Source organism: Petaurus breviceps, unplaced genomic scaffold (genome assembly GCF_028583685.1).
Source record: "Petaurus breviceps papuanus isolate PSGF00001 unplaced genomic scaffold, PetGlider_PUasm1.0 176, whole genome shotgun sequence".
Classification (NCBI taxonomy): Eukaryota; Metazoa; Chordata; class Mammalia; order Diprotodontia; family Petauridae; genus Petaurus; species Petaurus breviceps.
In genome coordinates, this window is record NW_027185771.1 from 5979783 (window position 1) to 6007612 (window position 27830).

At 47.2% G+C, this 27830-nt stretch overlaps 2 protein-coding genes across 6 annotated transcripts in view; one reads left to right on the top strand and one right to left on the bottom strand.

Moving 5' to 3' along the window:
- Positions 1-27830, bottom strand: part of TRAPPC2L (trafficking protein particle complex subunit 2L) — a 423767-nt gene that overhangs the window by 10879 nt on the left and 385058 nt on the right. The window lies entirely within an intron of this gene.
- GALNS (galactosamine (N-acetyl)-6-sulfatase) overlaps positions 1-27830 on the top strand; it is a 69608-nt gene that overhangs the window by 3833 nt on the left and 37945 nt on the right. For 2 of the 4 annotated variants that reach the window (XM_069085554.1, XM_069085553.1), the window contains exons 2-11: positions 3244-3367; positions 4612-4686; positions 6313-6415; positions 13529-13672; positions 14393-14459; positions 14559-14686; positions 15010-15149; positions 16543-16646; positions 24451-24587; positions 26038-26140. In XM_069085554.1, coding sequence (XP_068941655.1) covers positions 3244-3367; positions 4612-4686; positions 6313-6415; positions 13529-13672; positions 14393-14459; positions 14559-14686; positions 15010-15149; positions 16543-16646; positions 24451-24587; positions 26038-26140 — 1125 coding nt within the window. The remainder of the gene's footprint in view (positions 1-3243; positions 3368-4611; positions 4687-6312; positions 6416-13528; positions 13673-14392; positions 14460-14558; positions 14687-15009; positions 15150-16542; positions 16647-24450; positions 24588-26037; positions 26141-27830) is intronic. The other 2 variants (XM_069085557.1, XM_069085555.1) reach the window with 1 other exon arrangement.

Below are 27830 nucleotides of genomic sequence, written 5' to 3' on the forward strand. Positions count from 1 at the left end.
TTTCATCTGGCACTCTGGGCGCTGAACGACCAGGAAAGGTCTGTTTGAGATTCAAAATGATGGAGACTGGAGAAGAGTAGTGGCCAGAGTGGGGGTTGGGGGAGCCTACACCTTGGAAGGTGGCTCACATGCCACACTCCCTCAGATCCCAGTGGCAGGGCTGGTCTCCAGCCCATATTCCACCCTAACTCTCCACCTCCTCCCTCCCACTCCTGTGCATGTTCCCACCTTCCCCAGCCCTCTCCGCTGAGTCCAGCTGTATTCTGGGGACAGTGGTCAATGAGCAAGAGCCCCGCTGCATCCCCCTTCTTTGTTAGGGGTGAGGGTCTTCTTCTGCTCCCTTCTCTCTTCACACAGCCAGCACACTGGTTCAGGCCCTTGTCGCCTCTCATTTGGATTACTGCAGTTGTCTTCCAGCTTGGTAACTCCCATCTCCCCTGTTCACCACACAGTTCCCCTGCGTCTTTTGTTGTTCATTCATACCCCGTGGACCATAGCACTCCAACACTGTCGTGAAGTTTTCTCAGCTAAGACACTGGAGTGGTTTGCCATTTACTTCTCCAGTGGAGTAAGTGGTTAAGTGACTTGTCCCCAGTCACACAGTTGGAAAGTGTCTGAGACCATTTTTGAGCTGAGGTCTTCCTGACTCCAGGCCCAGAGCTCTCCCCTGAGCCACCCAGCTGCTTCGAGTAATTTAGCTAAGCCCAGATCCAGTCATGATCCTTCTCAGTAAATGCCAGTCGTTTTCTACTGCTTCTTAGATCAAACGTTCATCCTTATCTCATCCTTTTTAATGTTTGGTTTTTAAAATCAATTGTATGGTGTACCTAATTAGTACAATGGTCTGTGTATATAATCTACAAATAAGTAAACATACCCATATTGGGGTGCATGCTCAAAAACAGTTTTTTGATAACATTGTGTGAGCCAGAAGGTTTAGAGGTTGAGAGACTGCTGCCCTGGAACATAAGAGGAAATGCCTCTTTGTCTGCCAGCCCATCTCCAGACCCATGCCCCAAAGGTTTCTGTAGCTATATGAGGATCCCCAGGAATGTTTCAGGTCACTGTCCTACTTAACAGTTTCCCCAAAACAGAAAACTCAAAAAAGTTGAGGAAGATATGATATAGAAATAAAGCTTTGAAAAGATACCAGATAAATAAAAATATGTATGTAGGAAATAAAAATGTACACATACACTTTTATATGTATCCTTACATATATTCATGTAGAGTCTGAACTCGTTTGATTTTTCTCATAGAGTATGAAAATTTGACAGAACTAGTCCTTTAGTATCTCAGTGAATTTTATTGGTTATTGGGTTCAAAAAGAATCTGAGATGTGGAAGCAGCCAGAGGGGAAAGCTTTTGGCCAGCCCTGGGCGGATTATTTTTCCCTTCTGGATAATGTCAGCCTCAAAATAGTGTCTTCTTTGACACCCTGTAGAGATTCTGAGTCAGTGACCTTCCTGGTTAAGTTTTCCTGCTCCCTAGTTTTAAAACACACATTTTAAAATATTTGTCAAGGTCTGCCTGCTCATGGTGGCTTTTCTTCCACTTCTCTTTCTTACTCATTTAGAATGACTTATTTCCTCTTTCTGAGTGTCTTCCCCTGATGGCCTTTTCCTTTGGTGTACGGTTCTGTAGCTGCAAGACCTGTGTGAATTTTCACTGAGATCCCTCATAAAAGAAGTAGGGTCCTGTGTCTGCGAAGGAAGGCAGGGAGACTTGTCATCCCAGAGGCAGAAAATGTACCAAGGGTGATGCCAGGGTGGCCACTCTGGGCAATCTTCTCAAAGAGCAGAGGGGACTTTTTCTTCCCAGCCACTGACTGTATACATTCAAACCTGGTCTGAGGGAGAAAAACACCTCACTATTTTGTAAAACTTGAATACGCATTTAGATGCTGTTTGACTATAAGCTCTGTGAGGGCAGGACTGTCTAGCCCTTCCTTGTATCTCCACATCTGCTACATACAGCAAGCTATTTTTAAAAAATCTTTTTGAAATGCAAATCCTTCTTCTGTAGTTCTCTTTTTTACGCAAATACGAATTTTTTTAAAATGAAGTCATAATATTACAGAGTGCTCACTGATAGAATTTGGTCAACAATACACACACACACATATATATATATACAAATGTATCTTTGTATTATAGTAGCATTTAAACCAATCTGTGCTCTTGTTAGTGTGAATTACAACTTTTCCAAGCCATCTACTGCCTTCTCCCTCCCCCCCCCAAGTCATTTTCTGTGCATAAACTTCTTTTTTTCACTTTAGGAGGAGCACTAAAGAGAGGGGAAATGACTTAGTGGGTCTTTTTTTCTTCTGGGTTGGGAGAAGGGGTTGAAAAATTGATGGGCTGGACAAACCGGGGTAGCAAAGAGCCCCTAACATTTAGCCAGACTCTACGATTTTTCCTGTTTCCTTTCTAGGGCTTTAATAGGAATATTGTTAAAATGATAGTAACAATAATACCTCACATGACATTTTCCTTAATACTTTATAGGTAGTATACAATCCTGAGACTATCTTGTAGGGACATTTGTGAAATAATAAGTTAAACAATAACAGTTATAATACTTTATGTTTATGTGACATTTTCCTTAATACTTTACATGGAGCATATAATTCTGAAAATATGCTTGTAGGGGCAAATATTGTTCCAGATATCCTATAGCAGGAAGCGGAATAGCCAGGGCTAAACAGAGAAATGTGGCAGGTTCTCTAGAGAACCAGAAGGTGAGCCTGAGTCTTCTGAATCTCAGGTTCCCCCCCTTGTGGAATGATCTGATCAGATTCTCCTTCCTTCTCTTAGACCATGAGGTATATACACTGTTGACCAAGTTCTGTGAGTGGGCACTCTGTAGTATTTTGACTTCATTTTAAGAAGATCCATATTTGTGTTAAAAAAAAAGTCGTAGGAGAGGGCTTTGCATTACAAAAAAAAAAATTTTAAATAGCTCACTGTGCATTGCAAAGCGTTTTTTTTTTACAAATCGGATGTGTCAGAGACCGAGAATGGGCCACGGCCGGTGGACGATCGATCAGAAATTGAGGTGGAACATTTCTGAAATTAGAACGTGAGGGATGAGAAAAGTGAGAGGTTGGCACTCTCACCCGTTGCAGAAAGCCAAGCGCTTCTGAACTGCATGTTTGAGGACTGCGCATGGAGCTAGTAAAATTGTGGTCTGCGCAGGAGAACAGAGGTGTTCATCTGGCCTCTTGTTTCTTCCCTCCTGCAGATGGGCTGGGGCGACCTGGGTGTGTTTGGAGAACCTTCTAAAGAGACCCCTAACCTGGACCGAATGGCTGCCGAAGGGATGCTTTTCCCCAGCTTCTACACCGCCAACCCCCTGTGCTCTCCGTGTAAGTAAACTTGAGCCTGAGACTCCAGGGTCGCAGTGGGGAGCTCCTAGGTGTGTGCTTGTCCTCGACTGACAGTGAGTGACTGCTGCGGCAGTCCTGGGTTTCTCAGACCTCGAGCCTTCCCTTTCTTTCTGGTCCCTGGGGCTTCCAGGGTGTTCAGGAGTGTTCGAGTAACCACCACGTCCCAACATGGTGCTGAAAACCAGCATTCCTGTGTTTACAGGGACTGTAGTCTGGAAGTGGGGTGTGGTCTGGTAGAAAGAGCACCCAGACTTGCAGTCAGGAAAGATCTGAGTTCAGACCCCACCCCTGACACGTTTAATAGCTGTGTGACCAAGTCACTTAAATTCTGAGCCTACTTTCTCATCTATAAAGTGGTGATAATGATACCCAGGGTAGCTACTGCACTGAGTTGTTGTGAGGAGCAAGTGAGGTGATGTATATAAAATGTAAACCACTTAGAGAAACATCAGTTGATATTTATCATTATCATCAGTCCTATTAAGAGGGTATTGAGAGCATAAGTCTCTCATCTTTTCCTGATAAGAAATTACTTTGTATTCCTCACAGAAAGTGTGATTACTGAAGAAAAGAGGAAAGTGGGAAATATGCCTGACTTAGGAGGGTTGGAAGGGTAGCTTTGAGGGCCACCTCAGGATCCCATAAGCCTTGGAGAGGGAGGGATGCTGGCTTTCACTGCCTGAGCAATAGCCATTCAGGATCTCACAATAGATCTCCATCATCTTGTTGGGGAATCCTGCCTTCATGAACATTTTATTTTTTAAATCTTTTTTGAGAAGTTTATTTTTATTTTCAATTCCAAATTCTCTCCCTCTCTCCATACCCTCTTCCACCCATTGAGAAAGTAAGAAATACAATACCCATTACACGCATGAAGTTGTGCAAAACATTTCTGCATTAATCATTTCATATCCATTTTTAAATTATCTGGTCCCATGAAGCCCTTTCCTTTTTTTTTTTTTTTTGCACTGTCAATTACTTTACTCCAATCTGAATGTGCCAATCTTTTTTCCCTGGTATTTTATTTTTTTCCAATTACATGTAAAAAATGTTTAACGTTTCATTTTTCAAAATTTTGAGTTCCAAATTTCCTCCCTCTCTCCCCCCCAGTGAGAAGGCAGCTTGACATAAGTTATACATGTGTAGTCATGCAAAATGTAGCTCCATATAATTCATGCCATTAAACCATTTCTTGTTGTCTTTCTGTCTTTATTTCTCTTTAGCGAGAGCTGCACTACTTACAGGCCGCCTTCCCATACGCAATGGATTCTATACAACCAATGGGCATGCCCGAAATGGTATGGATTTTTGTCCTTCCCTTACCCTTCAGAAGTCCATTCTGGCCCTCAGTTTCCTTTGCCAAGTAGTTTCATAGAAAATATTAGGAAGATTGACCAAAAGATGGATTTGGCTGTCTTTTCAGAAAGGGCTGTGGGGGTGAGGAGGAAAGAGGGCTCCCACTAAGCTGTTATTTATCCATATGATTTTTCTGGCTGAATACGCATTTTGGGGAAATTAAGATAGATGCTACATTGCCAACTTGTACCGCTAAAAAGAGCACACACACCCCCAAACAGACCAAGAACTAACCCCTGCCTCATCTTTGCACTGGCATGCGCTGCCCTTCCTGCTCCTCAGGCCAGGTGATGTCTTTGCCAATGTAGCATGAAATCTGCCATGGCAGGATGAGGTGGGATCTGACGTGTGCCAACGACTCTGTCCCTAAACAATATTTTTTGGCTTGCTTCTTACACGCATCTTTTCTGCTGCCTGGGTCCTGATTCCATACCATACTTGGGATTCATTCTTTTCTGCTCAGTGCCCCAGGGGTGGGCTTGATCCCTAGGCATTCATACAGAATGTCTCTGGTGAGGTACTGATGGCTGCCAGGCTCTTAGGGGAATATAGAGGGGAATGAAATGGGGCTCCTTCTCAAAGAACCTAGTAGGAGAAGTGGGGCATGCACACAGATAGCTATAATATGAAATAAAATGTGCATGAGAGAGGTGTAGACCAAGTGCTGTGGGAGCTCAGAGGGGGCAGAGGCTGCCTCCAAGATGGAGTGTTGGAGCTGGTGCTTGGAGACAGCAGTATGCCAGCAAGGGCAGGGTAGGAGGGCACTGGAGGCCTTCAGGATGGGACCTGAGAGCTCCTTAGGGCTCAGGTGGGAAAGCAGAGGATGGATTGTAGGAGCAGTGAAGACTCCTGCTTAGGAGAAGCCAGATTCAGTGGCAGGAGGCAGAGCTTAAGGGGACGGAATTAAGACACGTTTTTAAAAAGTTTGTTTCCTTTGAAATTAGAGGAAAAAGTTTTAGCAGAAGGAGATTTGTTGACTGTCAGCAGTGTTGATCCTTTCTGCTAGTGGGGGCAAGGTAACATGAAAGGGTTTGGAGAAGCTTCAGGAGACAAACACAGACACACACACTAGCTATAGAAAGGACACTAATGGCCCTGTTCAACCACTGAGGGTCATCTGTGAATGAAGGGGAGATCTCGGAGGGAGAACAGCAGAGGGCCAAGACCCGAATGTCGAGAAGGCCCACCCGCTGTTGGGAGTGGTCGGAGGAAGGTGATCCTGGGAGGCCTGGGAGTGGTTAGGGAGGGGGAAGAAGCGCAGGGCAGTGCTTGCAGCTAGTTAGCCCTGGAAGCCCAGGAGGGGGCCAGCAGCAGCAAGGGCCAGAGGGGCACTTGGGCAGCACCCTGCTTCCAGCCCAGTCTTTGTGGCATTTGCTTGGAGGAGGCCTCCAACACCCTCATTGTTCTGTTGGGGAGCTGTGCCTTGCGCCTGTTGCTTGAATGGGGTGTCTTAAGAGCCCAGTTTTCAGATTCATTTTCAATGAAAAGAACATTTCTGAAGGACCATATGATTTTGTGACTTCCCTGTTGGTGCAAATAAGAATACAAAGCCATTTTGTTCTCCCCAGCTTACACACCTCAGGAAATAGTCGGAGGAATCCAAGATTCGGAGTTCCTCCTTCCTGAGCTGCTGAAGAAAGCAGGCTATGTCAATAAGATTGTTGGCAAGTGGTAAGTTTGGCTTGAGTTCCTCCCCCCCGCTCCCCATTTTTTGGTATGTACCTTATGGCCCAAGACAGACATTTTCTAAGCAATCATTACTAAAATTTCCTAACAAGGAAAATTTGTTCAGTTGGAAATGGAAAAACTTTATATTCTAACCCAGATAAAATCTGATATGTAAATGCTTTGGGGGGGAGGGGACTGTTTTGAGTAGAGGTCACAAGACTTGGTAACAGAACAAATCCAGTGTCCTAGGACCAAAAAATTACATTGTGATTTAGAATAGTAACAGCGCAGTAACTATTCTGGTCTAGATGAGGGAATGAAGTGTTTATTAAGCGCATCTGTATGCAGAGCTCCAGGCATGCCAATAGTACAGAAAATCTCTGCTCTCGAGGTGCTCACATCCTAATGCACATGAAAGGCTTTAGCTACAGCATGGATGGAAGGGCACCATGGTCCTTAGGGGGCAGGGCGACAGATGCCGAAGCTTTTTGCCCCATCTCTTTTCCACTGATAAAAATCAAATCCATTTCTGACATCGAAGGATTTGATGGTGTGGGGGACTTTGGTGACAAGCTTTTTCTCCGGGTTTTCAGTGTCTGCAGACCCTAAAGGAGCAGCTGCCAGGCTGCCCCTCCCCAGATGCTTCCAGGAGGATGGGCAAGGACTTCTCCAGGGCTCCTGGTCTTAGGGTCCTGGGTTGCCACATCAGGGCCTGAAAGGAATTGGTGGTTAAGGTGGTGGGGGTGGTTGGCCTGGTCTGGCCCATGTTGCCTTCTGTCTCTCTCTCAGGGGCCCCTGCTGCAAATATGCTGTCGTTTATATAAGTGCATGCTTTTGTTAAAACTTTGAGGTTCTGCAATGGTGTCATTGTTGTGAATACTTCCTCCACAAAGGCAGTAGCCTTCTTTGTCCTAGTAGACGGTCTTCTGAATTCCTGTGGTTGCAGTGATGTTGATGGGGAGGAGCTCAGCTGCTCCTCAGACACTAGTCATTCAGCCTGTCCCCAGACCTGTCCCCAGAACCACTTCAGCTCAGTAGAAGGTACCAGAGCTGGTACTGGATTTGTCTGGGTAGAGGGAGACCAGAGTCACCTCCAGGCCACCAAGAGCTTAGACCTAGTAGTGGAGATGAGCCTTTGAACTGATCACTGTGAGCGGGAGCAGACTGTTCACGAGAGGGGGGTGGCCTTCTCACTGTGAAGACTTTAGTGGGACACCTCTGAGGCCTGTCAGAGTGCTATGGGAGCTGCTGGCTTCAAGGTAGCACCAAAGCCCAGCTCTGCCTTCCTGTCTGGCCCCTTCTCATTTCTCTGCCTCCATTCAGCCCCTTCCTGCCTCGGCCTCATTCAAAGAATTGTGTTACTGTCCATAAGGGATGTCATCATGCCCTCTGAGGATGATGTGGTGTTTACAGTTATTGGTGGATGACAGCAAAGGAAGACTAAAGGCATTGTCACTCTTGATCTATGAGCTCCCTTCTGTGCCCTACCAGGAGGCAGATACACGGCCAGGCCAAAGTTGGCATTTTGTGACCACCTCTCCTCCTCAGTCTCCCCTGAGGTGTGAGCTGTGTTCAGAGCAGCCTCTTGACTGCAGTCCAGGCTCCCGTGGAAAAGAGAGAAACGCTCCAGCCAGTGATCTACAGGTTCAGAGCCTTGGACAAGGACTCTTCTTTCAATCGGAAAATTATATTTTCTCTCCCTCCTACACTCTGTTCCCCCATTGAAAAAAAGAAAAAGAAAAACCAATGTAACAAATGTGTCTATTTGTTCCTAGAGTTACTACAATGTGTGTACCGTTCAGCCTAGTGATGCTGCAGCTAGTCCTGTCTGTGCCTCAAAGAAATCAAAGACGAAAAGGCTCCATCTGCAAGGACCTGCAGACCCTTTAAACAGCTCTTTGGCTCTAGCCAGAACTTGGAAACCAAGGGGCCATTCATTCCTGTACACTGGGGTATGGGAATGGAACGGAATATTCTCGTGCCCTAAGAAAAGATGAAGTAGACAGTTTCTGAGAAAACAAGGAGGCCTCTGAACTGGTGCCAGATGGAGTGAGCGGGTCAGGAGGACAGTTTGTGAAATTATAATTATAATGATAGGGAAAAAAACAACTCTGAAAGATGGTGGAACTCATTCTGATCATGACAGATCACAGGTCCAGAAGAATGAGGAGTAAACGTGCTCACCTGACTGGAGAGATGGGGGACTTGAGATGCAGAAAGAGGTACACGTTTTCAGACACAGCCAGTGTGAGAATTTGTTGTGACAGACTAGGAATATATGTATCAAAGGATTATTTTGGGTCTGAAAAACATTTTTGCTTTTGTGGGTGTGGTTAGGAGTAGGAATTGGTAGATTATTTTTGTAAATGGGTATTTATGTTATGATATTCCACATTTAAAAATAATTAAATAAATTGGGGGCAGCTAGGTGTCGTAGTGGATAGAACAATGGCCCTGGAGTCAGGAGGGCCTGAGTTCAAACCTGGCTTCCGATACTTGACACTTACTAGCTGTGTGACCCTGGGCAAGTCACTTAACCCCAGTTGCCGAGAGAGAGAGAGAGAGAAAGGAAGGAAGAATACATAAAGAAAAGAACAAATATGTGAGGTTAAGGAGAATGCCTGCACTGGTCATATCCAAAAGGCTGTTTCTGCATGTTCAGTCTATCCCTTCTCTCACTTCTCAGGTGGGTAGCCTACTTCATCCTGGGCCCTTTGGATCCTCTGGTCTCATGGTTGGCCATTGCATTGATCTTGGGGGCCAGAGACTCTTACAATAACTCAACAATATCCCTGGCCCCATGGCCTCATGGCAATATCCCATAATCCTGAAGTACCTGAGCAATCATCCTAAGGATCTGATTATTTGACCCTTAGCCTTAGAGTCCTGTTGAGATGGTCGAAGAATACCCATAGAAGTCAGAGTAAGAAGGCTTGAGGATTTAGAGTTTTCCAGGATTTGTGGTGATCTCCGTCCTTCCTTGCTACCTGCCTGCTCCCTCTCCCACCTCCCCCAGCTGTCGCCTGAAGGCCCAGCTCCAGACTTAGCTGCTGCCCTTTTCTAATGATCGCTTCCATTCATTGCCTGTACCGTCTGTTGGAATTTCTCTGTCCTGCCTTGCATTGTTATTTATCTCCTTAGTTTTTGTCTTTTCCCCTCATCTAGACTGGAAGGTCTGAGAGGGAATGGACTGTCTGGTACTACCTAACATCTGCTCTGTTGTTGAGCGCAGTACCCTTGCATAGAGCAGGTGCTCACCAGATGTTTGGTGATGGTGATTAATATGAATAAAGGCCATCAGAAGTTACCATCTTTGGAAAATTCTGGTTGTCAGGAGGCTACCTAATGACTGGGAAAAACCCCCATTTCTTGATCCTTCAGCAGAACGGGGAAGCTGCCCATGCCAGGCTGATGAGCTCTAAAATGATTACTGGTTTAGTCAGTGAGTGGAGGCAAGGGAAAACCCAGTGGGGACTTTGGAAGGACTTTGTCTGATGGAATAAAGCCCCGTTAGGCTTCCAGGCTGATCCTTGTAGTAGAGAGAGTGGAGAAAAGCTGGGTAAATAGCAAGCTGAGAAAAATGCCAAAACTGGAGCGAGGAATTGGTTGGCACCCAGAAGAATGACTGATCTAATCATGAACAGTTCGGGCAGCAGGGTGGCCCCAGCTCTCCGGTGTGTCATCGCGCTGAATGAGCAGGTCTGTAATGAAACACATGTGATTCTGGGATCATTACAATTAGTTCATTCAGATGTGCCAACGCCAAAACTGGACGGGGAGAAGACAGGCCCAAAACCACATCTAGTCTTTTCACAAATTGTTAGTAAGTAGCAGGAAGAAATACTAGCCCGGCGAAATCCTCGACAGAGGGAGATTGGGGACCAGCTTCTTTGAAAACAGGTACCTTGTGTTTTTGTGCACAGGAACCACTCAGCGTCATAGGGGGGATAGAGTGAATGAGAAAAAAAAAGAAAGAATTGAACGTTTATTTTTCAGGCTCTGTTTTAAGTGCTGGGGAGACAAAATATGAACATATTAAAAGAGAAATAGGAAATACTTCTTTCTTTCACAAATATGAAAAGAGAAAAAGAAGAGAGACTCCCTCACCCTTAGGGACTCTACATTCGAATAGAAGGAGGCAGGGCCTCTAGGGACTGGTGACTGGGGAAAGGGGTCAGGGAAGGGGGCACAAAATAGAGAGGTAGGCAGATGGTGGAATGGTCTGGTGCCTAGCCAACTGGTGTGTGTTCTTAGGCAGGAGCTCAAAAATAAATGGATGAATTTCCCCAAGGCCTAGGGCCTGGATTCTGAAAGATCTTGTGTCAGGAGACCTTAGGAGGTCTAGGGTGCCCTCTCCCACAAATACAGGGTCTATGCAAAAAGTAGGCCCAAAAAAGCGTGATTGAACAGACATGAAGAGACAAGACAGCAGAAGGGACCGGCAGGTGCTGAGCAGGGCACCCCACCTCAGTCACAGCCCCTGGGTGAGTCACAGCATTAAGCCCGGAGGGGCCTTGGAGATCTTCTGGTCCAGCCCCCTTATTCTGTGGGGCAAATAGAGGCATCCCTTCTGGCCCCTTGACTTTTAAAGCCACAAATTAACACTATCTGGGAGTTCGGCTTATTGTGTTAAACATTTTCCAATTACATGGGGTTTGGCTGTGGCCCAGAGTTTGACACCTCTAGCTGGCATTTGGATACTGAGGTCCCCCTTTTACAAATGAAGAAACTGAGGCCAAGAGTGAGTAAACGGCTTGCCCAGCATCACACAGCTAACTAGCTAACTACCTACAGGTCTTTCTGACTCCCAGCCCAATACTCTGTTTGCTAAGATACACCACCTGACAGGGGGCAACAGTCAGGCCCTCTTTTTCTGATTTTCTGTTCTGTAAAAAAGGGTTAGTAATACCCATCACAGCTGCCTGCCTCACAAAGTTGTTTGATGCTCAGATAAAAATGTAAAAGCATTTAAAGGTTTTACAGAAGTATCTTATCACCATCATCATCATTTTAGGAGGAAGAGAAGTTGGTAGTTTGCTAACAAGTAGCATCTTAATTCTGTAATTCCATTCAGGAAAAGTTGTTTGCTTTAATTCTCAGCCAGAATGTATCCTAATGAGTTGTGTGTGAACCAAAATGACCCCCCACCCAGCCCAGAAATTAATAGATTGGATTGTATAGGAAGAACATGACTTTGGAGCCCTGGGTCCAAGAGGAGAAAACACAGAGCAAGTAATAGATCTGCGGGGAGGAAGTTGGACTGAGATGGAGGGAGGTGAATTCTTCTCCCCGATGAATACAGAATGCCAAGGTTGAGAAGACAGCTCCAGAGTCCTCAAGAAACAGTCTGCAGCATCTCAGAACGCCCCATCGGCTTGGAGTTGGAGAAGCTGTTGCCCAGGAAAGTGAAGCGGCTTCCTTACGGTCCCAAAGATGGAGCTCCATGGTCACTGGCTGTCCTGACTCATCACCCAGAGTAGCCCCAGTTTGCAAGTCTCCACCTAAATCAGTGCATTAAATGAATGAAGATCATGCACACAGTACTTAATTGAGACGTGGCTGTGCTGAGTTCAGTGTAGGAGACTTGGGAAGAAGGTAGTGAGTGTCCCTCTGAGTGGAGAGCTCCCAACCCTGACCCCGTGAACCAGACTCACACATCCACTCCGTAATTCCACCCGTGTTTGGCGCCCACCACGTGCAGGATTCTGTACAGGCCCAGAGAAGAGTGAGAAAGAGTGTGTGTGTGCGCGTGCGTGTGCCTGAGTGCGTGCAGTGGGCTGCTGCGGCCCGAGAAGAGGGTCCCGTGCACTCTCTGAAGTCTTCTAATATTGAGGGCAAGGCTGTTGGCCCTCCAGAAACTCCAGGAGTGCCTCTTGAGAAGCGACTTGGGGTGGTTAGTTCAGAGTGCTGGACCTGAGCCTAAAAGGCCTGGATTCCAGTCCTCCCTCTGGTATTCCCTGTCTTCGTAACTATGGACAGGTCTCTTAACTCTCCTGAGCCTCTGTTTCCTCGTCTGTAAAACGAGGGTAATGATAGCTTTAGTACCTGCATGACTGCGCACTGTGGAGTGCCAGTGAGAGTATGTTATTCTACCGGCTTCACCAGGCTACGTAAATGGCAGCTGTTGATAGCACTATTACTGAAGATTCTCTTAACAGTCTCCTGAAGAATCTGCCCTCTGGGGTGCTGTCCTGGATCTCCTTCGAAGTTGGGGTGCTGGTGGAGATCTCCAGGCCAGAAGGGGGGTCCACAAGCTGGGGAGAGCCGGCAGGGGGCTAGGGCCAGCCCAGGTGGAATCCCTGCTGCCCCTGCTCTCTGGGCTCTCTCTCCTGGCTGGAGGAGCCAGAAGGATTAGCTGCTCCCCAAAGGGAAGAAGAAAGCTTGACAAAACTTGAGAGGCACAGAGCCTGGCAGGAAGTTCTCCACAGCTTAGATTGACGCCTCCAATGTGTGCTGGGGGTTTGCAAACTGGAAATCCCCCCTCTCTCTCTTGACTCCAAGCAGATGATCTTCGTTCTTTGGAACAGATTTCACAGTTATCACCAAAGTGGGCACTTTGCCCGTTTTATCTTCTAATCACTCAAATCTACATAAATAATACAGGGCTTTGGGGGAAATTATAAGTACATAGTTAGCAGATCCTGGAGCCGTTCCAGTCTGTTACGTGGAGTCATACAGTATACATGATAAACCTCCGGCACAGAAGCTTAATGTGCCTGCTTAAAGCCGTCGTGACCTTTTGGGGTTCTCTTTGAATAGTGACTGTCCAGAATGGAAAGAAGAGATCATTGGAGCTCCAACTAACCTGATCGGGGAAAACGGTTTCTTCCCAAAGTGCCATATAAATGTCTGTTGAAGCTATTAATATTAGCAGACCTACAGGGAAAACCCTCAAGTTGAGGGAAATTCATAGTTTAGATTTTGTCTTCTTGTGCCCTGGGTTTTGGGTGAGAAGGAAGTTAAGGCAGGTGGGGTTAGCATTTGAGGGGTTAAGGCCATGGAAGTGACTGATTTTGAAGTCCACGGGGTTGCCAGTTGCCAGATTTTTAACCCTTTAAAAATTATTATTACACAGTATTTGGGGGAGGCGTCATGTGTTTGGGTTTCTCTTTCTAGGCATTTGGGTCACAGGCCCCAGTTTCACCCCTTGAAGCACGGATTTGATGAGTGGTTTGGATCCCCCAACTGCCATTTTGGACCTTATGACAACAAGACCAGGCCCAACATTCCTCTTTACAGGAATTGGCAGATGGTTGGCAGGTAATGGGGGTTTTCCTCCTCATCCCCTCCCTCTGTATAAATCGTTCTCTTTACTTTCCTTCTCACCTTTTCCCAGGAAACAGCTTGTGGTTGGAGTTTTAAGCTCAGTTATTCTTGCTAAACTGTTAAAGTGGCCCATGTCCCTGTGGGCTTGGGTCCTGCTGCCCATCCAGCTCATTTGGGTCTGGCCTGAAGGTTCTGCAGTGATCTGTATTTCCTTCTAATGTGGGTCAATGAAGTAACATTCAGTCTGGAACACATTTAGCTTACATATTATCAGAAGCAACAAGGGGATTGTCAGGGTCTCTTTCCATAGACCACACAGAGCAGTAAAGCCCAGTCTGAGATGATGGGAAGCCAGAGCCTAGAAAGAGTCGGTCCGATCAGTTGGCAGCGGGTGCCCACAGCCTGTGTAGGGAATCATTCTCACCAGTGGAGTGGGCTGTTCACTTTGCCCGACATACTAACTAACCTGCATCACCTAAGGCAGGGTCAGGGAAATGAACCTGATCAGTGCTTTTGGATCTCCTAACAGTACAAATCATCCTACCCAGTGTTTAAATTATTATTGCATTTACAGCCCTATCTCCCCATCCTTTTTGATATGATTCACAAGTTATATGTTTCCTTCCTTTTGCTTAATTTTGCTTAAAACTCAGGAAGGAGAGAAGGTCTCCCATCCTGGGTCTGCTGGCTTTTCTTATTTTGCATTATTTTCAGATTCTATGAAGATTTTCCCATTAATCTCAAGACAGGAGAGGCCAATCTAACTCAGATCTACTTAAAGGTATTGGAGAGCTGAGTGTGGGGTGGACTGTTCAGTTCCTGCAGTCACTTTGGGGCGCTTGGCTCCAGTAGCAGGGAAAGATTTAATTTTCATTTGCAGGAAGCAGTGGATTTTATTAAGAAGCAACAGGCCCAAGAACAGCCCTTTTTTCTCTATTGGGCCATTGATGCCACCCATGCACCTGTGTATGCTTCAAAATCTTTCTTGGGTACCAGTCAGAGAGGGCGGTAAGTCATTTGATGGGTATTATTTTTATAATGCCAGAAAATTGCTGTAGGATTTCTCATCTGTGTCTGTTGGAAGATTAGCAATAGTTTTGGCTTCAACTCTGGTTAGCTGTGTGACCTTGAACTTAATGCATCTTTGTTTTTTTCCCCCCCTTCTTTAAAAAAAAAAATGTTGATGACATTGGCCAATCTATTTCATTGAAGACATAGGGTAAAAAACAAAACAAAAAAAGACACAGGGTTTTAGTATTTAATGTGATTTTAGTTGCTGAACTAGTGTTTGCCCTGAGTTCTCAGAGTTTGCACTTCCCCTTTTCCGGTAGATATGGAGATGCTGTTCGAGAAATTGATGATAGCATTGGGAAAATACTGAAGCTGCTTCAGGACCTGAGTATCCAAGAGGAAACATTTGTGTTTTTTACATCGGATAATGGAGCTGCCCTTATTTCCGCCCCCAGTCAAGGTAAGTGGTCTTATGTTAACTCTTCCCATGACTTTATACCTATCAATAAGATTATTGGCTTAGATACTTAATTTCTGTATGGTGTGCCCTAAAGTCCATACTAAAAACCACCTTGGGCCAGACCCATGGTCATGATACTAGGGTTTGCTTCCTAGGGTGACATTAACCTCAGAGTTTAGAGGTCCCTACTTCCCACTGCTAAAATTCAAATATATCTCAAGGACCCTCTATAGGCCTTTCATTTCCAAGATTATCAAGAACCTTTTTTTTAAACTTATTATATTTTCAACCTCTGCTGTCCCTTGGGAGACTCATTCATCCACCATGAACTTCAGAAGCTGGAGGGGGGCTTTAGAGCATCCCTGAGGACTACACCTTCTAGGTAAAGTCGCTCTTCTTGCCTTTTTCCTGAAACTTCTTTTGAGTCAAGGGGTTCCCCTGATTGTAGAATAATGGGAATTAGGTGAATGTTCCCTCAGTAAAGTCTATAGATGGCCTTTCTATTCACTGTTCCTTTTGATGTTTTCTCAACTCATGCTGACGTTTGTCCTAGCCCCTTTCTCAGAATATAAGTGATTTGAGAGACAGGTTGATTATCCCGCTTCCCCCAACAAATGTTGACTGTATCTTAGAGAACCCAAACCTGGAAGTCATGGATTTGTCCACCTAGAAGCCCAGTTTTGGCCTCCTAAACTTTATTAGTTCATTTATTAATTTGTTTTTGGTGTGGGGAGGAGTAGGGAGGTGGGGTGGTCTTAAGATGGAGACATCCTCAGCCTCTTTTGATCTCATAGCCTTTTCAGTAGAACTATTGAGCATTTATCTACAATAAAGTGTAGATTGATTTACAAGTTATATTGACATACTATGGTACTAATAATTATGTACATTATAAAGCTTAACTGAAAATAGGCATTTTAAAAGGATGAAATAAAGATGAGATTATATTGATCCTGGAGTGAGTTGGGAGCCAGTGGAGTTGATTGAATGGGAAGTTATATGGTCAGACCTGTGCTTTAGGAAAATTACTTTGGCAGCAAAGGATGGCCTGGAGTAGAGAGATACACAGAGACTATAGAAGTCAGCTGCAATATTCCGGAGAAAAAGTGATTAGCCCTAACTGTACATTCATGGTCCACAGTGGCCCTACCACCACCAAGGCTCTGTCCTTGGCCTTCTCTTTGCCTCTGCACTGAGCCAGGGCAAGGATCATGTGGATGGAGAGAAAGGGGAGTTATTGAGTACAATACAATACAAGAGGTATTGAAGAGGTAGACCCAGTGAGACTTAGCCATCGATTCTGTGTGGGCAGGGCAAGGAAGAGTGAGGAACAGAGGAAACCACTGGTCTGGATCCTCTGAGCCAGAGACTTTTGAATTCTCCTTTCTTGCAGGTGGCAGTAATGGGCCCTTCCTGTGTGGGAAACAAACCACCTTTGAAGGTGGGATGAGGGAACCGGCAATTGCCTGGTGGCCTGGACATATAGCTGCCGGACAAGTAAGTAACTTGGATTAATGACTTAGTTAATTGCAGCCTGCCTTTCTGGAAAGGTGGTGCTCCAGATGAGAGGTCATCTTGGACCACAGCTGACGTTTGCTCACTCTCTCTTTCTTGTTGATTTTCCCTCCCCAAGCCTCCATCCCTTTCAGTCCCTCCGAAATGCTGTGGTCAGAAGTCATTTCCAGGCTCTCTTCCCTTCTTGGACTGCTGCCCAGTGCTCCTTCCCTCCTCAGAAGCCAACTCTTCATTATGTGAGCTAGTCAGTTAACAAGGCCGACTCAGGGCTTACCCTGGCTAGATCTCTGGCCAGGAGGTCCCTTCCTATTTGAAGGGTCCACGTACTGAAGAATAGCAAATGATTCTGTTGCACTGTGCCATGTAGAAAAGTCTTCAGATGAGGACTTGACTACACCGTAGATTAGCAAGTCTGGGCTAGGGAGCTGAAGTGTTGGCTTGGCCCCCAAAAAAGCTCAGTGAACCAACATTCCCTACCCCGCAGGATCTGCTGCCTTTCAGTATTTTCTTGGTTCTTCTCAAAATTGGTGAGATGGCAACGAAAATGACAGAACCGTGGCACTAGTATTCTGTTCTGACTTCTGATCGCCTTCTCTACGTCAGGCTTTTTTGTTTCTCAGTGGGACTGTACGCTAAGAACATGTCATCTGGGGTATTTCCCACTTAATATGCTCCATATATGTACAATGTTGGACCCGTAGGTGCTTAGGAAATATTTGTTTATGGATTTAATTGTGGGGAGCTAAAAGAAGAGTAGACAACATAAATGCCTTCAAAGAATTTAATAAGGGGGAGAGGACAAATAAAAATTTAAAAGGATAAAAAAAAGCCTCACCATATGTCTGTACCATGCATAGCAAATTTTAGCTATACACAGATGCTTCTGGTACTGCTGGAGTCGTCATGGGAGCCAGGTGCGGTTAATTTGGGAGTACTTAATAAAGGCATTAATAGTTAAGCGGTGTTTTTAAGGAAGAGAGGAAGATGGCTTAGCAGATGGAAGGAGGAATGATGCTATTCTTGGCTGGGAAAGGTGGAGAAGGTGGGCGTGAGTGAAGAACGAAGGAGGGATGAGAGGAGCAGCCCTCCCTGGTGCTACCAAGTAACCCCACTTTTTCTGCTCACTTGCCCTGGATTCCTAGCATCCAGAAGGCTCCCCCTTTTGTTTTCAGGCCTTTTGGCTAACCTATTTTATAGCATTATTTTATCCATTCTACAGATAGGCAGGTAGCAAAGTGAACCAGGAACGGTACCAAGTGCTGGGGATAAAAATACAAGAAGGAAGAAAGACCAGCCCCTGTCCTTAAGGAGATTATGTTCTCACAGTGGAAGGCCACACTGGACAGCGGGAAGAGGAAGGTGCCCACTATCTAGGGTCAGAGTCAGACAGAGGCACAGCTGGGAGGGGAAAGCAGCCTGGCCAGCTTGGGCCCAACCCCGAGAGGGATGGCTGGGAAGGGCCTTCCCACTGGGAGAAGGGGGCCAGGTGGCAGGCTCATTCTGGGGACAGTCATGGTGGCCGAGTCCACAGCCTTGTAGGTAGAGATGGTCAAAGAGAGACGAACTGTATCCTTTTCAGTTCAGCAGGACCCTTTGCAGCGAATCCTCTCCTGGTGAGCACAGCCTAGTCTTGGTTCATCGCTAAACCCTCCCCATCTTGTGCACTTTCTCAGAATCAGCGTGCCCGTGTGTTTGTACAAACCTTGTTATTGTATCTGTAGTGATGTGGGCAGACGTAGGCATTGCTGCTTCCTGGTCTGCCTTTTCTCTCCTTTTGAATTAGAATCCTCTCCAGGGCAGAAGCTCGTCCTTTGCTTCCTATATAAGCCCCATAGAGCCCTGGAAACAGGCACAATTTTACGTGCAGAATCCTTGTGCATCATCTCCGTCCATAAGATCATCCTTCAAGTTCTGTGTTTGGAAACTGTTATTAGGTTGTCCTTTCTCTTCTTGTCACCTTCTCTGGGCTAAAAACCCCAGCTCCCTCACCCTTTCCCAATTTGCCAGCCTTCTGTCAGCTTCACCTTTGGCTAGCTGTGTGACTGGGAATTCCTTTTCTTTCAATGTCCTTCAGATTGTCTACAGCTCATTCCAAGATGGATCAGTTAGAGATATAACTGTCTTTATTTTTAACGATTATGATAAACTTCATAGTAAACATTGCTACAATCAGGTAAGCTTGTTTTGTGACTATTTGCATGTAGGTGATTTAATTTAGATGCATAAAATTCCGCGTTCTGGAGTTACTCTCCACGGGTCTTCCTCTACATTCTCTGTGCATGCATTCCCAGCCAATGCCTTGCTGCTCATACGTCACCCACCCGCTCTGCTGCCCCCTCTCCTTTTCTTACCTGGCATTATTGGCATTGCATCATAACATTTGATTACAGGAGTGCATCCTGACGATTTCACCACTCCTCTATTGTTGGACATTTTTGGTTTTGTTTTTTTAATCACAGATGATTGCTTCTCTCAGCATCTGTGAATAACACTCTTAGGGTCTGTTCCTGATAATAGAGGATGTAGAAATATGGTCTTGGCAGGGGATTTCTTTCTACCTGCTTTTGTTTTGGTGTCCCCAGCATTCTGTGCCCTGTGTATGCAGTGGGCACTTAATGAATGTTTGCAGAATTAGATTCACACAGTTCAGAGCAGCCAAGAGGGATTTTGTGACATGCCCATAGCTGTTGGGTCGAGCTCAGCTCTTTGTGCCACGGGCCCGTCATGCCTTCTGTTGTTGGAGGGGTGGTGTGCCCTCAGACCCTGATTCTGCTTCCTGCCTGGCACTGCCCTGAGCCCCACGCTCTCCTCATCTTGCTACTCTTGGGAAGATGACACGTTCTTGCCTTCACCGACTCATTGTACAGGGAAAGGAGCCTAGGGAGCACCTTGTCATCAGGGGCTTGCCTGGGGTCGGGGAGGAAGCCTCTCTCCTCCGGCAGGGATGGACCCAGCCCCTGTCTGAGGCTGGCTGTCCTAGAGAGGTGCCATGGGTGGGAGGTGGGACACACCGACTCAGCCATGTCTTCTGGCCCCTCTATATAATGACCACACCACTGCCATGACTGTGCCCAGTCATTGTGCTGCACAGATGGGGCAGGTCACAGAACCGTAGATGGCCCACGTCTCAGATTCTCGGCTGACTTCCTGCTTCTGCTCCTCCTCCCCATCCCCCCCTCTCATTCTCTCTGTGCCTCAGTCTCTCCCACCTCTCTCCCTTCTCTCCACACACACCATAGTTATCTGTCAGAATATAAACTCTCAGGGCAGCCAGGTAGCACAGTGAGTAAGAGCACCAGCCTCACTGTCGGGATGACTTGGGGATCAAATGCGGGCTCAGACACTTAGCACCCACCCAGAAACACCTGGCCGTGTAACCTTGAGCAAGTTACTTAACCCTAATTGCTTAGGGGCGGCCAGATGGCTCAGCGAGTAAGATCATCGGCCCCAGAATCAGGATGACCTGGGATCGAATCCGGGCTCAGATCTTAGCACCACATCCAGAAATAACTGGCCGTGTAACCTTGAGCAAGTTACTTAACCCCAATTGCTTTAAAAAAAAAAAAAGAATATAAGCTCTCAGAAGGCGGGCTCTATGTCTCTTTGGCTTGACTTCTGCAGTACCAGGCGTAGAAGGGTGGTGGTGGGGAGAGGCATAGGCCCAGACCTCGAAGGCTCCTCTTAGGGACATCCCAGTTGTCAGGGACCAGACAGCGCCAGGCCAGCCCAGGAGCCCTGCCTGCCCCAGAACACGCAACAAGCCATCCTTTTTCATCTTTGCTTGAAGACCTCTAAAGCAGCAGAGCTGGCCATCTCCCAAGGCAGTCCATTCCCCTCTGGAAGAGCTCTCATTGTTAGGATTACGGGCATCATGGAGTCCTGTTTCTTCATTTTATGGATGAGGAAATTAGGTTCCAGAGAAGTACAGTGGATACAGGGACAGATTTGGAGTCAAAAATACCTGAGTTCAAATCACACCTCAGAAGCTTACTAGCTGTGTGACCCTGGGCAAGTCACTTAACCTCTGTCTGCCTCAGTTTCCTCCTCTATAAAGTGGGGATAATAATGGCACCTACCTCCCAGGATTGTTGAGAGGATCGGATGAGGTAACCCCCATAAGGGACTTGGCAAACCTTGATAAATGCTTGTTCTTGTTATTGTTTTCGTCTGTGGTCGAATGACCTGTTTGGGACAGAGACGTGACTCCCAAGAAGAGAGGTTCCAGACCTGGAAGGGACCTGGGAGATGACCTGGCATAACTGGCTTGTTTTTCAGATCAGACCACCGAGGCCCAGTGAGGGTACTCAGGAGCAGAGCGGTGCCAATGCCCATCTGGGCCCAGCTCTGCCTCCCGGTTCCACATGCCCCCCAAATCTCTGTGTCTTCCATGGCGCATCCCTGCTTCCTGAAGACTCAGCTTTCCCAGCTCCTTGGTAATAGGAAGTGAGAAGGTTCATTGTCGGAGTCTCAGGAGGCCTCTATGTCGTATTCAGTCCCCATGTCTTAATGTTTGGTCATTAAAGGCTCTGCCCAGCAGCCTGAGACTCTGGTGTGGCACCCAGATGCCCTGGAGAAATCCCTTTCTCCTTTTCCAACTCCATTTTCCAGGTGGATTCATAGCAAGTAAACATTTCAAAATTCCCCATGCCTTGTCTACCTTCTGGAAGGTTCCAGCTGAATACAATTCATATTCTGGTGTTTTTTAATCCTCCCCCCCACCCACCTCTCTCTGATTCTTGCTCCCTGAAAGAGAAGAGAACCTGTCTAGCCAAAGACAGCGTGGCAACCTTTCCCTCACCATCTCCCATGGGGCACAGACTGAAATTGAATTAGACAGGGATATCAGGCCTGCTCGCTGTGATAACTGTGAAAGGGTTTTATTTAAAAACACCCTGACATTTGTTCACCCAGTTTCAAATATTTAGCTTTCTCCCCATTCCGTTCCTGGCGGGGGTGACTTTATTAATTGTTGCCTTTGATTCAGAGTTAAAGCTTGAAAGCCCTGATAACAGCAATGGTAGCAATTCTCACTGCGGGGCCCACAGCTAAAGGATTTCATTTTCTTAAAGATGTGATGTGTACACTGAGAGTTTATATTAAAAAAAGAGAGCTTCTTCCGTGAGTACTACCAGCTGTTACTTCCTGATATGAGGAATATCTGATCTCTCTCTCTCTCTCTCTCTCTCCCCCTCCCTCCCTCCCTCCCTCTCTCCTTCTCTCCCCCCATCTTTTTTATTTATTTATTTTTCCTAGCACTGATCTGCATTTTTTTTACCCTTAAAAAAAAGTTTGGGTAAGAGGTTGAAATAAAAGAGTACTATTGACCAAAAACATAGGGATGTTATTTCTTTTTCCTTGAAATTTTATTTATTTATTTTTTGACATAGTTGCCTGTATTTCCCCCTCCTCCACATGGTACTGTGAAACATAGATAAATCCAAGTGACTGTGGCATGTGCATTTAATTTCCTTAAGAAGTTTCTACTCCATGTAGAGGAATGTTCATTGGAGACCAGGGACGTAATTGGATGATTAAAGCCAGCGATCGCCATCTGGTTATGTTTAATGAGGGCCAGGACAAGGAATTGGTGATGGCCCCACAGGACTGTCACAGTGCATTGTATAAATTAGATAATAGCCCAGGCCTAGCTGCTAATAACAGTTTGGTGAATGCAGGATCTCTGGGCAGACACACTACCTGTTAAAACTCAAGATGGGGAAGGATGCGTACTCTGGGGCTCTGATGAAAAAAAAGCAGGAATGGGTTTCTGGGCCGTGACCTCAGCCCCCTTTTCTCTAAAAACCACGACCACGTCACTAGTGGGGCTGTCTCATCTCTGGCACAGCATGAGGGAGCAGAGGGGGATCAGCCCCTGACCTCACCCACCTCCCGCAGGGGAGGAAGTCATAAGAGGATTATTTCTGGGCACTCGGGGATTCCAGCACAGGAACTGTTTTCAGATGGAGACAGAAGTCAGTTTTTGCTTTTCTGTGTGTTTCAGAGCATTAGCAAACATTGTTCTCCAAGGGCCTGCTAGAGTATAAAATGCTCTTTTGCCTTCGAGAATAATGCAGCAGAGCTGCCTGTCCCCTTTGTTTCTCAAAATTCATTCAAGTCTGGAAGCTGTGGCCAATCTCATTGTCTGAAGTTGTGGAGTTTCAGAGTTGGAGGCTTGGGATTAGCTAGAGTTAGTTGTGGCTTCGAAGGCCGGGCTCTTTCCAGGCCAGCCTTGGCGCAGTAATCAGCCCGACGCCAGTAAAACCACCCTCAGCCTTGGGCGGGAGGCCACCCTCTGCCCAGGCTCCTCCCTGTTTTGTTCCCCAGCTCCCCATCCCTCCTGAGCCTGACCATTGGCAGGGGCTTTAACTGATTCCACGTTCAAGAGGACTCTTCTGGGTTTGGTTCATCCAAAAGCAAATAGGCTCCATCAGTGTGACTCACTCCCATGGCCTGTCTTTGTGATGGGGAGGGAATCTGCTGTGCTTTCTTGGGGAAAAAAACCAAATGATTCTTTTCAAAAGTAGTTCTGAGCAACAAACATTTTTTTGAGCATCAGCAGCACCCTTGAGCTGTAGAGAGAGAGTTGAATAGTGGTCCTTCACTGATGGATTCCCATTTTACATCCCGACTCTTACGTTCTTGTGATCATGGCTCAGTGCCCCTTTTGTTAGCTGAGTGACTGGCCACGGCTCTTTGCAGAAAGCCAGACCTCACCTCAGAAGCAAAGAGCCAGACGTCCATGTCCAAGCCTGGGCTTGCAGGGAGCATTGATCCTGGCAAGGTCGCTACCTTGTTTAAATAATCGCCCTCTATTCACCAGCCAGACTGCAGGTAGATTAATGGACCGAGCCCAGACTGTGGATGGTCATTTCATTATAAAATATTGGCCGTTGGCCAAAATGTGTCAAGCTATCACTTGTGTGCAATCATCTCCTTCCCGTCCTTTGCAGGAATTGATGCAGCTCAGGCTTTCTGAGGCTGCACTGGAGACCTGAGGGAAAGGCTTTTTCTTTTCCATCTTACTCATGACTTGGCTTCTAAATTCTCACTCTTGTGGTGCACACCTGTGCCTTCCTGGGAAAGGGAAGCCAGGGGACTATAGATACCTGCAGTTAGTCAGGGAAGGGTTGGGTGGGGACAGGGAGCCAGAAAAAGGCTGGGGGTGGGAGGAGGTACAATGAAATGTCTCCCATGAGTCATAGCCCAGGAAATTGGGCCTTTTCATCCCAATGCCCAAAGTCCAGAGTCTCAAGGGTCCAACTCTGATACAAAATTATCTATCCTGTAGCATTCCCAGAACAGAGGAGTCCCAAGGGATAGGGGAGGCAAGACCAGTGGTGCATTCCAGCGTCCAGAGGGCCAGCCATTACTGACCCTGAAAGAGACCCAAAATTGGCATTCAGGGGTCCTGTTCAGATCCCCAGGAACCAGGGCAGGCTTGAGATGGGGGAAAGGAGCTCCTCAAAATAGGATTCTTACCCTAAGACTGAGCCAAAACAGGACGTATCAATGGAGGAGGGTGAGGTGGTGGGGCATGTGCTGTGTGCTGACCCTCGGCGTGGTATTGGGAATGGAAGTACTTCCTAAGTGCCTGTTTAGGGCTATAGGCAGCTTTCAAATAGGGTCCCTTAGAAACAGTGGTGATAGGAATGGATGAGTGTGTGTGTGTGTGTGTGTGTGTGCTCTGCTGTGACAGGGCCGAGTTGTGGGGATGCCCCCCTCCCGCTGCCTGGGGTCAGGACGGCCTGCCCTTGGGCTCCTCACCCCACTTTCTGGTCGATTTCAGGTGAGTCACCAGCTGGGGAGTGTGATGGATCTGTTCACCACCAGCCTGTCCCTGGTGGGCCTGAAGCCTCCCGGAGACCGAGAGATTGACGGCATTGACCTTCTCCCAGCCATTATACATGGCAAGCTGATTGACAGGTTAGTTACAGACAGAAAGGCGCTCCGGAACCCCTGTTCACATCTCCTCCCCCTGCCAAGCAGGCCGCCTCAGCTCTTGAAGTGGTACAGAACCGAGGCTTTAAAACCCCATCTGGTGATTGTGACTTTAGAAAAAGGAATTGCTCCTACACTGGGCAGATGAATGAGGCTGAGAGGAGAGGGGGGTGGCTTGTAGGATGAGAGCGCTGGGACTTTCAGGCACCAAACAGATTGTCAGTAATGAGTCCCTGGGCTGTTGCCGGCATCAGGGGTTGTGTGCAAACCTGGTGGAGTGTGTAAGAGTGGGGCTTAACCAGGGAAGTCTTGACACAGCAGAGGGTAGGGAGGAAAGTGCATTGCATTCTCTTACACCTTCTCCGGTTCTGGTGTCCAAAAAAGCCCACTTGGTGTCAGGGTTATTGAGCCAAAGCTTGATTATTGCCCTGGCTGTTTGGCTGTGATGGGCACCCCCCCCCCAGCACCCCTGGTTTCTGCTTCCCTCCGGGCAGTTGTTTAGACTCACTTCTTAACTATAAATGTGAGAAAGAGGGATAAAGGAAAGCACAGACAGATTGCAAGCAACCTTGTGATTAGAGTTTTTCAAGACACTACTACTCACAAAAATTCCTCAAACTCTAACTCCTAATGCTGTTTGGAGCTTTTGTCCAAAGCCTAACTTCTTTTTTTTCCCTAGGACCTATGAGACTGTGCTGATTTGCCCAGCAGGAATTGTTTAAACAGATTATCAGTTCCTAGGCAGTTTTTGGAGGACCATGAATTTGAAAGCTGAGGATGAGATAGGGCAGAGGGCCCGTTCTGAGCCAGGGAAATTAGAGTTCTTTCTTTGGGGGTGTGGGCTAGGAAGGAGTTTGCAGTTTTTTAAATGTTTATTTACCCTCTGTTAAAATTCCAGGTTGGGGGGGCAGGGTGGAGACCCACAATGCCTTGTTTAATTGGAGGGGAGGCATGTAAGCATCCTAACTTAATTCTTCCTGATCTTCCATTCCTCAGCTCACCCATCTGGTGCTGCCACACACAGGAGGCCGGGCATCCTCTGCTTTATGTGCCCAGCTCTACCCCTCCCTCTTGTGAGATGGTGTTCCCTGTTTAATTTGTTGGGTTCTGTTAAAAATAACAGTAACAAACTCCAGGGTTGGGTAGCACCGAGGTCAGCAGCCACACATAACTCCCTTATATCATGCTCCATTTTCCTCTAATGTGACCCCAACCTGATAAACGCATTTTTAAAGTATTTATTGAAAACCTGGCATTGCAGACTGTCAGCAGACAGCCTGGGTTCACTGTCTTGGAACTGGGAGACATCAGTCTCCCTTCCTTCGGTGTCTCCTGAAGCCTCTGGTGTTTGTCCTGTGGCTGAATCATTCTCTCCTCTTTCCTTCTCCTTTTTTCCCCTTTCCCCCATCCTTGTCCTGCTCTCTTTCTGGAACAGGCCCATCTTCTATTACCGTGGCAACGAATTGATGGCTGTCAGAGTGGGACAGTACAAGGCTCACTTCTGGACTTGGAGCAACTCGTGGGAAGAGTTCAATCAGGTAGCTGCCCTCTGCTTGGGGTTTACGTGCTTTCACCTCGGTGAGTCCCTGAACAGCCGATCCGGCCACCAAAGAACTGGACAGGTAGCCGGGGAGAGCCTGAGGCCCATGGCGGGGCGAATGAGTTCTATCTTGGGCCCCATTCCATGTCCCTTAATTTAATGGAAAATTCATGGGGAGAAGCTTTATTTATTTGTGCTCCCACCACTCAGAGGCCTTATGTGGAGGGAGGGGGTCCTAGCATTGTGGATCTGGAGCTGGGGGGGCCCAGAGGCCATCGCATCCAGCCTGGAAGGGGCAGTAAGTGACATGCTTACGTCCTCAGGCCATTGCCATCAGAGGCAGAGTTTAACCTGGGCATCTCACTGCGCACCCAGGGTGCTTCCTTCGGTCCACGCTTCCTCCTGAGGGGGTATCTGTCCTGCTTCTTCCTGTTTCCCATCACCTCATCCCTATGTGTCATCCTCTGGTTCTCAGGCCGGGCAGAGAGAATGAAAGAAGCCCCTTGGGCCCCATGTCCAGGAGCTCTGTGTGAGCAGTTGGGAGAAGACTGCCGTCACAGCCCTCGAGGTCTCCTCTCTGCTCCGCGTCCCATCCCATTCCTGGCCCTGCCTTCCCTGAGCCCCCTCCAGGCTAGCTGGGGCCAAGAAGAGCTGCAGCCGTCAGCCTCCATTCTCCCTCACTTCAGCCAAGATTTCTGGCTCATTCCTGCTTCTCTTTCCCAGCCTCGTTCTTCCTGTAACTCTTCCTTTTCTCCAGCTTGTTTCCAAACGCAGTTTTTTTTTCTTACCTCATCACGGTGATAAACGCGGCATTTACAGTGGGAACACACAGGAGAGCCTCTGCCCCATCCAGAAGACCCCACAGAGCGGGTGCAGTTGGGGCAGGGCGGGCTTCTCTCACTGCTTGCATTTGTCATCCTCATTATTATTGATAACAGCAGGATGTGTAACAGAATGTGCCCTCACTCCCACCCTGGAAGGTGGTGGTATTCTCTGGCCTCAGACGCTTCCTAGCCATGTGACCCTGGGCAAGTCACTTAACCCTGTTTGCCCCAGTTTCCTCATCCAAATGAGCTGGAGAAGGAAATGGCCAACCTGCTCTAGTATCTCTGCCAAGAAAACCCTAAATGGGGTCAAACAGAGCGGGACACGACTAAAATGAACAAAACAATGGTTGGGGTGGGCTGGGTGGTGCAGTAAAGAAAGCCTGTAGTCAGGAGGACCTGGGTTCAAATCCAGCCTTAGACACTTAACCCTTACTAGCCGTGTGACCTTGGGTGAGTCACTTCACTTCTGTTTCTCTCAGTTTCCTCAACTATAAAACAGGTACAATAACATCACTTACTCTCAGGGCTGTTGTGGAGATCCAGTGAGGTGGTGTTTGTGGTCTGCTTAGCACAACGCCAGCTCACAGAGAGGCTTAATGAGTGCTGGCTGTTGTTAGAGAAGGGTATGGCTTGTCTAGGGTCACTCATGGAGCCAGGAAATGTCCAAGGCAGGACTCGAACCCAGGCCTTCCAGGCTTCATGTGGGGCAACAGTAGCTCCCCCATTGCTGGCTCATCTCCATTTTTCTTTTGCTGTGTCTGCTGCTATTGTTCCCTCTCTTCCTCACCCTCTCTCTCTTCCCTGTCTGTCTCTGCCCCTCACCCCTGCTCCCTGTTGTTTTCTGTTTCTCTCCTCCCTCCT